Below are 14,959 nucleotides of genomic sequence, written 5' to 3'. Positions count from 1 at the left end.
TCTTTCTTGTTCTTCTAAAATTGTATCGATAGCAGCCAGCTGATAATAAATCTTTGCGTGTTGAAACCGTGGTTCTCTTGTTTATAGATCTGAAGTGTTTGATTTTTAATAGAACGCTAGAACCACAGGCACTTGTTTCGTATACGGGGTACCCTTACTTATGCTTACTGGTAAAAATAAGTAGGGGTGCCCCGTATACGAAACAAGTGCCTGTGGTAAAAATAAGTAGGGGTGCCCCGTATACGAAACAAGTGCCTGTGGCTAGAACGCTATTTTGATTTAGAACCTATGTCAAGCCGGTTGATCCATGGTTGTTTCAATGCATTTCAATTTGTATTTAGCCAAAGAGTAGAGAAATAGAGAAGCAAAGAATATGTCAACAGTTGCACCAATATTTCAAAGAAGAATTAGCTTTATCTTCAGAATCGTTTCTAGTTATTAATTTTTACTGAAGCATGTAACTGAATATTTAAATATCTGATAGGTCTGATGATTGGAAAAACTTAATATTGCAAATTTGAAAATTTGATGACTCTCTGGATGTAACCTTTAAGAGGTATAAAAATCAATAGCCAGGTACTTTTCAATGAGACGGGTCTTCACTACACACAGCAAAACCACTCCTTTATACTTCAAATAAAAATGTTGGTATCTATGCTTTTAGAATCGGCAAAACTGGTAGCCAAGAATTGGAGATTAATTTTTGTAGCGGTGCTTCTAGTTTGTGCTATGGCGGAAAGCATACAGAAATCTCTATTTGAGACAGATCCCAATTTGGCTAATTTTCTTCCTGAATCTTCGGGGGTGGTTATCAATACTTTTTCTGGGATAGATAAATTGATGTGCGCGTATCAATGTGTTTTAAGTCTTAAATGTGAGGGTTTTGGGTATAATATTGCACAGAAGGACTGTCAGTTGATGATTTGTTCTCTTTACGGATTAAACAAGCAAGCAAGTCGAGGATGGCGATTTTACAACATTAAAAATGGTACGTGATCTTCATTATTCTGTGTGGTTACTACACCATTATGTGAAAAGAAAACTATTTTGCATATTTTAGATTGTTTTTCCTTCGAGAAGGCACAGAAGCTGAAAAAAAATGTTTTTAAGTATTCAGATTGAATTATTCCAAAACCATTTGCTTTTTTGAAATGTCTCATTTTTGAAAGATCACTCGCCAATATCAAAAGGAATGAAGAAACATTGTTTTAAGGTTCACGTTACGTCAATTTCAACTTAATCCGTTGATCCTTCAACAAATACATGTTTTATTGTGACGTTAATATGAAAAGTGGTAATTATTTGATTTGGAAGAAAGAGTAACACTCACAAAAGTAAGTACATATGTAGTATTTTACATAATTTTACATAATTTTTCAATGGATATTTGCAGGTACCCTTAATGGTGCATATAATTATCATCATTGACTTTCTTAACATTCAAATTTGAATGATGCCAGAGAAAATGAACTATTTCTTTACCATGTTTAGTTAAAGAAAATGGTTTATGAAAGAGTAAGAGATAAAAAAATCTTTGGACAAAACTGACTGGAAGTTGTTTACATTGTTATCATATGTCCTGGATTTCAAGTAAAATCAAGTTTTTTGGATACAAATTTTATCCTCTTTGTTTATTTCCTGCATTCAAAAGAGTAATTTACATATGTGAAATGTACAAGACCAGATGGCATACGAAATGAGCTATGTACACATTCATGACACATTGAAGACTAAGCCTCAAGGGATTTTAAAAATGGATAAAAGATAAGCTTGAGATATCAAAATTATATTTAATTGGTTGTAAGAAGAAGCACAGATTTTGGAAATTAATATTCTGTTCTTGAAAATGTTGAAAACAAATAATCTGTCTTTGACTGGCAGGAAAATAAATAGTCTTTCCTTGATAAGTGCTACGACACCCCCCCCCCCTACGAAATAGAGTTTCGGCGTTTTCCCTTTTTGTTTTGGCTAGTCAGACTTTTTTTCAGTGAAGAAGGAAATAAATAATCTGTCCTGGATCATCCTGGAATTAAATTATCTGTCCTTCACCACCATGAAAATAAATAATCTGACTCGCACAAATCCCCCCCCCCCCTTCCGAATCATGTGATCGTCCCCTAACCTATAGTCAACGCAGTTATATAATGCAATTTTAAACAGGATTTATGTCATTCATGATTCATAATTTTTATACGATGAATGTTTTCACTTGATAGATTTTGGTATAAATATAAAATAATGCTGTTTACACCCCATCCCGAATTTTAAAACGTCATGTTTTATTTCTTTGTAAATTATTTCTATTTAAATGTTGCAAAAAGGCTACATGTAGGAAAAAATCCACAACTAACAATCTTATTTTTAGTGGGGGTGTAACAGAAAACTTTCAATCTTTTTAATTCCTGCTATATACAAATTGCCTTTTACGAAAGCCTATTAATTAGGATCAATCTATGGGGAAAAAATTTAAAAGGCGTTATAACGCCTTTTGAAAAGGCGGAATATCGCAAAAAAAGGCGTATTAACGCGAAAAAAAAGCATTATTACGCCTTTTTTAGAAAGGCGTTATTACGCCTTTTCAAAAGGCGTTGTTACGCCTTTCCAAAAGGCGTTATTCCGCCTTTCTACATGTAAAAGGCGTTATAATGCCTTTCAAAAAGGCGTTATTACGCTTTTCAAAAAGACGTTATTACGCCTTTTCTAAGGGTGTTATCACGCCTTTTCAAAAGGCGTGATTACAATTTTCCAAAAGGCGTTATTACGCCTTTTATTTTCAATACATGACTAACTTAGCCCACCCCGGGGGCTAAAATCGTACCCTCGGGATATGAATTTCACGATTAAATATAGGGTAATTTTTCAAAAAAAGTAATTTAAACATATTGTAATTAAATTTCCAGGGAAAAAAATTTAAATGGGTAATATATTTTCAATGTTAAACCAACTTAGTCCTTCTCTGATGCCAGACTTCTCTACCAAGGGTCATGGATTTTACAAATTTGGTTGAAGGCTAATTGCTCATTATACCCATGCAAATAGTTTGCCAGCTTTTTTCCAAGAGGAGAGTAAAATATTTCAAATTTGACATGAATATTTAATACATGGCCAGCGAAGCCCCAAGCTGCTTTTGCCTATATCCTGGATTTACACCAGTAGTGTGTTGACCTCTCTTAATATGCATGCATCTGCGAGATGTGCAAGAATTTCGAATTTCGAATGTAAATAGTTTTTTTTAATTTTTAGTTTCTTCACGAAATCAACCAGTCGAATACGCCAGATGTGCAGTGAAAAACGCTCACGAAACACTCTATCTTATCTCCGTCTGCCTACATAAGGCTGGCCGCCATACTTAATGATCACATAATGAAGCCCTCTTACCTTCATTAAAGTTGACGAATTTAATGAAGCTTTAATGCACCGATTCGTTCATTAAAACATTAATACAACGGAATTTAATGACACATTAAAAATGATCAGTTTATTGAAGCTTTAATCGCTCATTATATTAAATATTGATACAACCGGATCCAGAATCGTTTTTAGTTTTAAATTTCTACTGAAGCATGTAATTGAATATCTAATAGACCTGATGATTGGAAAAACTTAATTTTGCATACGAAATATCAATACTTGTGTTAGGTTTGAAAATTTGAGGACACTCTGGATGTAACCTTTAAGAGGTATATCAATCCATAGGGGCTTGCCTTCCGGATTGTTAAATGTAAAATAAATTAATAAAATTTTGAATATACTTTAAATACACCTAAAAGTTGTTCAATAAAAGATTCTGACACTTTCAGTCAAGAAAAAAGAGTTATGTCCAAGACAAGATATAGTTACAATATTGACAGATTACTTTTATATAGTTTGCTATAATATTTTTCTAGTTTTGTATGTACATGTATATAAGAATACTTTCTGTTTTAAGAAGTTTTCCTTACTGTCAATATCCACGACATCGCACCGATAACGAATCATGATTGTTCAAAGGATTATGGTTTCCACCCTTAATATTGTGTTTTTAAATGTGAGTTACTTAGAAACTATCACTTATAAAGCTTTCCCTGTAGTGTTGATATCGAATCATGTTTGCTCCACATATAAGTACCGTCTATGTTACTGTGTATGTGTATCTATCTTTAAATACTTTACCTTAACTAAGATTGTACTTGCTATCAATATCGTCGATATCGACGATATTGTATCGATATCGAATCATGATTGTTAAAAACATAATGCCTTACCAACTTTCACCCTAACACAAAATCTTACTTTTAACCTAACCGAAGACAACAACTTCTGTATTTCTTAATGCAATACTTGGGCATATTTACTTTCTGATTAATAGCTAAGCTGACCATTCTGTCGATATCGTCGATATCGACGATATAGTTTACGACATAGAATCATGATTGTTAAAAACAGCATCACCAACTTTCACCCTGACCCAACACCTTACTCTAAACCTTACCCAAGACAATAACAAACCCCAACCATTTGTATGTAATCCCAATCCTAATTTATTTTTATATTCATGCCAATAATCAATCAATATCTACATCACTTGTAGCCTCGTAAAATTAGGTTATACTTCATTTTGAAAATGAATTATACAAATAGGATCGATATCGATATCTATGGTATATCGACGACATAGACATAGTACCAAGTCTCATATATGGTATCAAGTATTTCCAATAAATAGTTCTGATAAGAAACGATATCGATTCGATATCGATATAATATTGTCGATATCGTCGATATCGACCTCGAACTCGTTGTATGAGAAAAAACACGTTTAAAAAAGACGTACCACACCTATATACATAAACTCTACAAAGGACGAAGGCTCTCTTCTTGGAAAAAAATACCCCCACCACTTCAAAGCCAATTTCTGGACTCTAAAAAATTAATTTATTTTGTTGTTATGGTTCTGTTACCTACAGTGATGATTTTCCTAAATGTTGATGCGTTTGTCAGTCGACCGGCAACACGCGTTTAATCAACAGAAAACGGATACAATTTCTACAATTTGCAGCTCATTTTTCTAAACCGACCTGGGAAGAACGGAAGTTTACAAAATGGCAAGGGCAGATAATCATTGTATAGGGTAATCGAAAGCGAATGGTAACATGCACCCAAGGACTTCCAGCTTCGCAGAAAAATGTTTACCGACAAGAAAAGACAGTGAAAATGATAAATACTGGCTAAAGTTTGGTTATCACAGGCTAAGGCGGCACTGGGAAGACTCATTTCATTTAATGTATAACTAATTTGTTACAAAATTTACAGGACACTTGCTATACATCAGAGACATTAAGCGCGCTATATGTTATACCACGATTATCGCCCTTAGTGTCGTTACCATGCAACCATGTAAACTTCCGTTCTTTGCAGGTAATGACACCTTTTAATTTTTTTTCTCCATAGATTGATCCTAATAGGCTTTCGTAGCCTTTATCTGTATCACAAAAAAGAGAGAAAAGTTATGTGTGTATATTTCAGATTTTGACTTTTTATTCAATGCTTTTGAAAACAATCAATGCTGTGATGTACAGATGCTAATCAAGGAATTTTCTGTAAGAGAAAGGTCCTTACCCAATAAAAAAATGAAAATTTGTTAAGGCCAACAATAAGAAATGATTTGTTTGATTCCTGTTGACCATTCAAAATTGCCCTTAACAAATAAATTTTGTACCATTTTAAATTTTCTTGCTTTTAAGGGGGGGGGGGGATTTCAAACTCAAAATTAAAGTTAAGGTTGATCGTTTGATCATTTCTCTAAGATGCATTTAGATTTCAAACCTTATAGCATTAAATATAAATATGTCTAGCTGTATTGTATAAATAACGGAAACACATATAAATTTCTGACAAGTCCTTGCCCCCCCCCCCCCCTTCCGACAAAAGAAATACAAACAAAAATGATAAAAATTAAACAAAATAAAAAATCTATACATCAGGGTTAATCACTTGTGAATGAACCGCTTTCTTTCATATTTATAATTTAAATAACTCTTCTTACCGATTTACAAGGGATCCATGTTTTTCTTACATTGTAATACATATGAATGATTCTTATCAAATTATGTGGGGTAAGTGCATTTACATGGTTCCTGGAAGTGTTGGGGTAAGTCCTGGTGATTGGTCACTTTTAATTAGTATAATTATTCATTTCAAAAAATGAAAACCGTAGGGGGAAGGCAGGGACAGATTATTTATTTTCAGCATTTTCAAGCACTAAAGTTTAGAAATTATGTTAACATTATACACCATAAAGTGTACGATTCCATCAAGCTTACCAACCAACTCAAACTTAGCAGCCGACACAAATTCAAGAAAGCACAAAAACAGATTATCCGAACAGATTCAGCAGATTTTTACAACAGATTATTATGAGTAAATTTTGGAAATAGCCGATCTATTACGTAAATCCAGGCATATTTGGGTCGAAATATTTATTATCAGTGTCTCTAAATTTTCAAGTTTATCAGAACAATATTAAAAGAAAAAACTTTTTCTGTAAACTTCTCTAAAAAAAAAATGACTGCCTTTTGAAAAGTGCGGAGTGTTGGGCAGGGTCAGAAAATGTACATTTTAAAATAAGGACTTAGTCTACAAAATTAAAAGAGTGATTTTACATGCATGTAGCAAAATTCTCTACACACAAGTCACCCAATATGGTTAGTGTGTAAGCTTTAAATTTGATATTTTAACTTGGCTGCTTTTTTATCAATTAATGACCTCAAACCCATTTTACATACCATTTTCCATCCTCACAATGTTAAGGTCTTGTGATTTCGGAACTCCACACAAACCCTTGACATAAGTCGTTATTTAAAAGTTGGGCTTGTGGTTACACATGACGTAATGGGTAATTATAAACTAAACAATGAGAATATATATTTTTAAATCCGTCGTTATCAAATTGCTCAACTCCAGAGTATATCTTTTGTGATTGTAAGAAGGACGATGTTCAAAAAATTAATCCCCGATGTTTTATTTAAAGTAACTAGTCACAAATCCTAAATAGTGACATTTTACATTTTAAAGAAGAGTCATATTTTCTTACAAAACTTACCTACAATAAAAGCTGTTTTCTGATTGGTTCCAGTCCTAGACCAGGAACAAATGAAATAATAGCTTTCTAGCCCAACATTTAAAAACGACATATGTCAAGGGTTTGTGTGGAGTTCCGAAATCACAAAACCTCGACATTGCGAGGATGACCATTTTCACATTATGCATCAAGCTTAAGGTGAGAATGTATTACCAGTTTCAGTAAAATACATGTATATAAAACGGGATACCACATTCACGATATCCACGTATAAATGCTATACTAAAATGACAAAATTTTATATCTCATTGTGGCCTTGAACTTTGACTTTTTGTCAGTATTTATCAATTCATATGATGCTTATTATTGTCCACCAGAATTGTAATTTTGTTTATTTATATGTTGTTCAAAACACAAGTATAGTTATGACACAGAAAAAATTGTGCCCAGTTTCCTTAGATTTCTATCTAAATCGAGTCAATTTGACCTTGACCTTTGACCCTTTGTCATGAAAATAGACTTTCTCTTTGTTTTTGCTATTGACTGTACTACATATATTTAAATTTGGTTTTAATGCATTTTTAAATACTCAGGTATAATTATAATGGCAACTGATTGTAGATACCTATTGCCCTTGCCTGGAATTCTTTAAAAAAGCGTCAATTTGTGACCATGGTAACATGAAAACAGTATATGAATACCAAATGTTACTTTGCAGTTTATATTAGAACTATATATGGACTTTCACACCAATGTATTTATTTTTTCTCAAATGTCCGCAAAATTTTATACCAGGCTTTTCAAAAGAGCCTCAAATCTGCTATTCCCCCCCCCCCCCCCAGAAAAATTCGACTTAAAACGGGGCATATTTTTTCTATGAGAAAAGGTTATCCAAATACTAGAAATTATGTATATTACTATAAAAATAATGTATTTTGGTAAAAAGATAGTCATGTAAATATCCTGTTCAATTATAGACTTTTAATTGGTCATAAAAGGCAATTTGTCATCAAAATTAAACGTTTTCTGCGCCATGAAAATGTATGCTGGTTGCCATGTTAACCATTGACCATAGCAACCATTTTAGTTTCATAAAAATCCAAGACCTACATGTAGCGTGCCACACTCCCTATATAAAAGTTTAAATGCTTACAGAGAATGGCTATTAATATCTTAATTCAATTCAAAATTTCAAAACACAAACTTGGGATGCTTTGAACATTGTGAACATTATAACTAATATGGCTCTGCTGTTCTGCAGAAGAAGTTAAGGAGGATGGATCCTGCTATCATAAGTCTTTAGAATTTTTTGTCAAGTATATTACTATCTACACACATAGCAGAATTAAAAATCAATATAAAAATGAAGGTCAGTACGCTTCTTTTGTCACTACGGTGCATTTAATATGACCTTTTGCACTGTAATTGCGTCTTACAGTATATTACTATCTACACACATAGCAGAATTAAAAATCAATATAAAAATGAAGGTCAGTACGCTTCTTTTGTCACTACGGTGCATTTAATATGACCTTTTTGCACTGTAATTGCGTCTTACACATTAATCACTTTTTTCTCAAATATTTTTCATTCAAATAAATCATGGGCACAAATACGGTCTTATTCTATCTTGAATACACAGATTAAAAATTGTGACAAAGGGAAAATTTCAAATTACTTCGCATAATCATTTATTTGAACTTTCTGAATGTCAGAAAAATGTCATTAAAAATTTAAAAAGCAATAAAATTATCTTATAATCTTTTACTGAATGTTCAAAGTAATCTTATCTTTTCAGAAAAGAAAGTTAAAATGATTGTTTTTTTTTTTTTTTTTTTTTTTTTTTTTTTTTTTTTTTATAGATATTACTGAAAAGTGTCGAATTAAAGCTAAATTTTGAGGTTTTGAGTAATTTTTATTCACTGGACTTTCACAATACATTTAATATATTTGTCACAATATGATGAAAAAAAGTGAATTTCTCTGTGCTTTATTTAAGGAATGAATTTAATAGCTACCCAATTTGTACGGTTTATAAAAAAGCGTAAAAAGGAAAAAAAAAATGTTTTTCCAACCCAGTTTATACCGTATAAATTGGACAGCTATTAAATTCATTCCTTATACTTTAATTTTCATTTATTTATTGTAAGTAATTAAGAATGATTGCATTGAAAAACGTTTTGAAAAGTTTTTGATGCAAGATATTATTTCCTTTTTTATCGTTTTAAGGAAACCAAGTGGAATTTCGCTTATAATGTACAATGTACAACAGCATGTTAATACAGTGTGTATGTCTCTCTTGTTGAGTAATTTAAAAACTTTTTTACAATGAGGGAAGAGCATTGCTTTAAATGACACACCCATACAATGATTATTTGAATTCAAGAGACCGGTCTCTTTTTTTCATTCAAAAGTTGTGAATAAGAAGCAGTTTTAACAAATATTTAAATTCTGCAATAAACAGAGCACTGTCATGGGAAAGATGCGTATTGTCTACAATTGTTTGCATGCTTGAAAAGAAAAATATAATGATAAAAGTACGAAATGAAATTAAAAATATTACTAACTGAAAACGTTTTCATACGTTTTCAATATATAGGGGTACGTTTAATCCACGTATGTATATTTGAAATGCGGTGAAAACAATATTATGATACAACTTTTCTGTTTGTCATGTTTATCATGTCGCCGTGTGTACTTCAGTAGAGCAAGTTACTTCTGTGAATAAATTTAGCTGATCCATTGAAAGTCTTACTGTATTCCCACCGTAATTTTGTCAGAGTTACTACAGACTCCTCAGATCTCGTAATTTGCTGAATACCAAAAGTAAAAGATACTGAAAATGGTTTGAGGGGTGTGACATCAGGCCTATAAGTTAACTGTGGTGACACTTAGGTTTAAATTGAAATTTACGATATTTGACAACTAAGAGAAGACAATAGAAATTGCATGTCTGATTTGCATTAATGCAAGCTCTTACGAATAGAAATGTGTCCCTTCCTCAAATATCAAAGAAGAGAAAGTTAAAGAGCTAAGGGCTAGAATGCACATATATGGCCCCATAATTAACAATATTTTAAAAATATGATTAATGAAATATATTTTTGTGTATTTATTTTTTAAGAAGTTGAGTCAAAATGACGAAGTTTTCATTAAATAGGGAAACAGTTCATTAGTTGCATTAACAGTTAGCTTAAACATTTCAAAATTTGAAAGACAAAATTTTGTGTTTTTGTAGCTTGTGAATATGGCTGGGCTGAGAATAGCGGGCATTGTTACTTTTTTAACCAAACTCGATCTGACTGGAGTGATGCTCAGGTAAAAAGATTAACTGATAATTATGTTTATGTTTGTGTTGAAACTCAAATTAAGACTCACCATTCCTCTGTTTACTTATGTATTATTTTGCTTTTAATAATAATAATTATTTTTTAAAAGAAATCTTAGTTTTAATTGAAATGCTAACGTTAACATTTCTAGAATAGCTTGTAGTGCAAAATTTGACATTTAGCTTTATAATTTTTAAAGGAATAATAGCCATTCTCTCAGAAAGAGTTATCTCTCTTACCAGAAGGACAATGAACCTTAAGGAATGCGTTCTTTTTTAATTTAGGCGACCTGCCAGACACATAATGCGTATCTTATAGAAATTGGTGACCGAACAGAAAATGAATGGATTACAGAAAAATTTCTCGAAAGAGTGGGTATGGAATTATATATTACATTGGCTTTTTCTGCTTGTCCTTGCATGAACCTTCTAAGTTATAAACAGAATTAAGATAACTGTAAATATATATATAGGATCTCCCATGGTTTGTGGTTTGATATGATTTTTTATTACATTTTCAACAGTGAAATACTGTGATTTATTCATTGAATAAAAGTGATATTCTCTCACAGTGTGAAAGGATACCAAAGTGATATTCTCTCACAGTGTGAAAGGATATCAAAGTAAGTAAAATATAATTTCTGGCCTGTAATAAGATTGAGATAGTAACTAAACCATCTTGACAGAGACTAAAACTGCCAATTTCTTCCCAAATATGTTGCTAGAATCCATGTTACAATGTTTTCATCTCACAACTGCTGAGCCATGACGTCTCGAATGCTCAACTATGACGTCACAGCCTATTTCATTGTGTTAACAAAAGACAGAGGCAAAGGGAAAATCAAAGAAAATGTAATAAATAGAAAATTCAATGTTTTGTAGTTGGATATGGAATTTATTTTTCGTGAAAATATCAAAAAATCCTGTCCCACTCGTGAAATAAATTCCATATCCAACTACAAAACATTGAATATCCTCTATATATCCAACGAGTTGTGGGTTTTTATCCCCGAGTCTTGGCATCAATGGTACGACAACAATACCTATTCCTCTATCTTGGGCACTTCCAATATGAGTTTTTCTTTTAATTCTGTCTTATTTATTTCATATAAAATTGAATAGAAGACTTCGTAATTTTTTTACTACAAATTCATTTGTAAACTTAAAACTGATCCATCATATATAATCTTTGATATTTTTAGACTATTAATTACACACACTTTACCAAAAATGGTTCATTTTCTTGTTTTCCGTGACTCAAAAAGTTTTTCTAAATCGTATACAATTTTTGTCCATTTTTTAATTGTAAACTGTTTCTTTGTTCTTGCCTATAAAAAAAACCCTAGAGCTTTTTTGCAAGTATTCGTAACATCAACATTTTCTATTTTTTGGGGTTTTTTTTTCCATTGACCTGTTTTAAAAGAGACATTCTGTTTTGGACATATTTAGTTTCATGCCAGATACATTTCTAAATTATTCTATAACCTCTAAAGAATGTATAGGAGTCTTCTGATCTTTTAAAGGAAGTGTGCAGTCATCTGCATGTTGTATTATATTTATACTTTTTGTCATTCCAGATTTTTGAAAACCCTTTGTTTGGATTTCATCTGATAACAATTGCTAATATTTCTACAACAAAAAGAATAACATTGCAGAGACAGGACATCTTATACCTCTATACATATCGCATAATTTCGATATCCACCCATTATTTTTAATTCTAAAAAAATAGGATTATTATACAGTGCGGTGACCCATTTTAAAAAGTTTTCTCCAAAATTGTATTTTTGTAGAACTTTAACGTAAAATTCTATTCTACAGATTCAAAAGCTTTTTGAAAATAAAGAAATAGCAATATTGATTCCAAGTCTTTTTCTTCACAATATTCAAAAATATCAACAATTAATCTTGCATTTAGGGCTATATTACGTTCTTTTATATATGCTGAATGATTAACCTGTACTGAATTATCCAGTATTTTTGTACATGTATTGTGTAAGCTAAGATAAAGGCAATTATTTTATTGAATTAATTATATTTTGTAACAATATGTCATGCGACTTCGTAACATAATGATAACAAAGCCAGTGCGCATGTCATACCATTATAATTAAAGCATCTAATTCAAGGATTCTATTTTGAGGATGATAATGAAAATTTTTCAAGGCTGATTATATAAATTTTGAAAAATCAAATCGTGAAAAACTTGTAGGTGACATAAGGATGACCTATGTTCAGGGAATGTAGCCATAAAATATGCAGAATTATAATCAGTGCGCTATAACAGTACAGATTTTTCAATTGTATTGGATTTCCTGGCGGCGCTGCAGATGACCATTAAAGCCCATAGTTTTCTTTTTTTAAATAAACGTTATTAAGACTGAAGTAAAATAGGTATCATTTGACGAATTGTCCTTGGGTACGTTAAAGACCGTTGCGGCTACGTACCTCTACGATCTTTAACGATATGCTGGCCCAGTTAGCCGCTACATGGGAATAACAATTCATACAGTGTGTTAAATAGACTTAGAAGCTAGCTTAGCTGTTGGGCTAGATATCTACTATCTTGAACGCAGTCCTTTTCATAAAGAGCGTATTATTCCAATTATCAATATTTATTCATTGTGCATATTGATTTTTTTAAGGAACTTCTGTCTGGTCTGGAGGTCGTGATGACGTCACTGAAGGCGTGTATGTTTGGCAATATTCCCAATCAGTATTAGGTTTTTCGAACTGGATCCCCGGAGAACCAAACAATGGCGTATCGGCCAATTGTCTGGAGATTCGAAAACAAGGAGTTTGGAGTGATGCTTTCTGTAGCGATAAAAATCCCTTTATCTGCGAGAAACTTATGTAAAATCGGAAAGGTTAAGCCTTGCTAAGTTATTCACCGTATAACATCCACTGAATTTTTTAACAAAGTATTTTGATGTATATATATGATAATCAGAATCGGTTTTAGACCCAAGTATGAAAGAAAGAACTACCAGTAACTTTTTCATAAAATGAAAAAATGCATTCTTAAAACTCCTCTTTCATATCAAGGAATAGAATATCACTCTGCCGTTTTACACGTAATAAAAAACTTGAAATCATTTTTCAACGAGACCAAAACCCCGCAGAAATCTGAACCGAGCTCATTTTTTTCAACCGGTTGTCAGAAAAGACAGAAAAATCAGAGTTACACAGGATAGAAAATGGCCTCTGTTGGATACAATAGTTTGGACCACAATGTAGCTCTTCAAGAAGACCATGAAATTTATCCTGCTTACTGTGCATGAATATAGTGTTTTCATGTTTATTCATACAATGTTCTTTCTGTTTTTGTATTAATAAAGAAATAATGCTAGTGCTTATCCTTTGCATATCAAATTATTTATAATAAATCACTTCAATTATTTTTTCCTGATCATAAAATTCAATAACTGGTTTAAGAATTATTTATCACTTACTAATGAACTCTACATTTTAAAAAATCAATAGCAAAATTAATTTCCAAATAAACTGGAAATAGCGTTTGTAAAATAAATGTGGGAATAGACAGTTATAGCACAATTAATTATGTTAGATTTGATAAATTTTGTTAAAATAATTGCTTTAAAAGAAAACCAAATTCAAATAGTTTGGAGGAGGGAAATCAAGAGCCCGAAAAGTTTTTGTTGTCCGACATCAATCACACAAAAAGTGCATATTGTACATGAGACTTTATACGTATATGTATTTGAAAAGATAAACAAATGAAATAAAGGGTGGCAATTTGTAACCGGTTAATCGATTAATCGGTCGGAACGATGGTAATCGGTTAGAAAATCTGCAATCGGTTAGTCGGAAAATTTAAGATATGTAAAATTGAACGCAATTTTCTTAAATTTCATTTTTAAGAAAGGAAATCGCTGCATCAAAGTTGATAGTTCAGCGTTTTTACACATCTGATTTGGAGGTAATTATGGCTCTCCGGATTGAGATCGCGAGGTAATAGTTGATCAATTTGTGAAGTATTAATTACTGTTTTTATAAACATTATATTGATACCCTGACCACCCCGTAATACTTTTGATTTTACATAATCTCCATTGAGCACTTTTAATGAGTATGTATACGTATCGATCTTTTGCCGTTCTCTATTATATTAGAAAAAAAAAAACATTGTATAAGTTAAAGTTCGGACAAAGTTTTGATTACTGTGACAATGAAGAATGAATTTGTGCGACATCTGCAACTGGAAAGATATCTTTCTGTGTCTGATTTCTCATGCAAGATTCATGTTGTTTTTTTTTTTTTTTTTTTTTGTCTAACTATTGAAATTGAAATAAAATAATGTATATGTACATATAGTTTCCTGATCAAGATAATAAGCAGAATGTTTCTAACTTCTAACCACGTCTCTCTTTCAGTCTTCTTGTGTATATAAATACAAATACATAAAAAAAAGTCAAAAAATGTGTATTTTGATACGATACGACTAACCGGTTAATCGGTCGGAACGTCTTGCGGTTAACCGATTAGCAATTCTGTATTCGATTGCCATCCCTAAATGAAATATAAGTTGTTTACAGACTGACATGAATACA

The 14,959-nt window shown here is 31.8% G+C and overlaps 1 protein-coding gene across 1 annotated transcript; it reads left to right on the top strand.

Moving 5' to 3' along the window:
- Positions 1-677: 677 nt before the first annotated feature.
- On the top strand, positions 678-13,767 carry LOC133193757 (perlucin-like protein). The gene is made up of 4 exons (XM_061329689.1): positions 678-988; positions 10,299-10,378; positions 10,674-10,764; positions 13,034-13,767. Exons 1-4 carry the CDS (start codon positions 730-732, stop codon positions 13,243-13,245), a joined length of 642 nt encoding a protein of 213 aa, XP_061185673.1. The 5' UTR covers positions 678-729; the 3' UTR covers positions 13,246-13,767.
- Positions 13,768-14,959: the final 1,192 nt, after the last annotated feature.

Source organism: Saccostrea echinata, unplaced genomic scaffold (assembly GCF_033153115.1).
Source record: "Saccostrea echinata isolate AGI-Se365-2 ecotype Australia unplaced genomic scaffold, CSIRO_AGI_Sech_v1 ptg000028l, whole genome shotgun sequence".
Taxonomy (NCBI): Eukaryota; Metazoa; Mollusca; class Bivalvia; order Ostreida; family Ostreidae; genus Saccostrea; species Saccostrea echinata.
The sequence above is the reverse complement of the archived record's forward strand: the minus strand, read 5'-3'. Positions and strand labels throughout refer to the sequence as shown.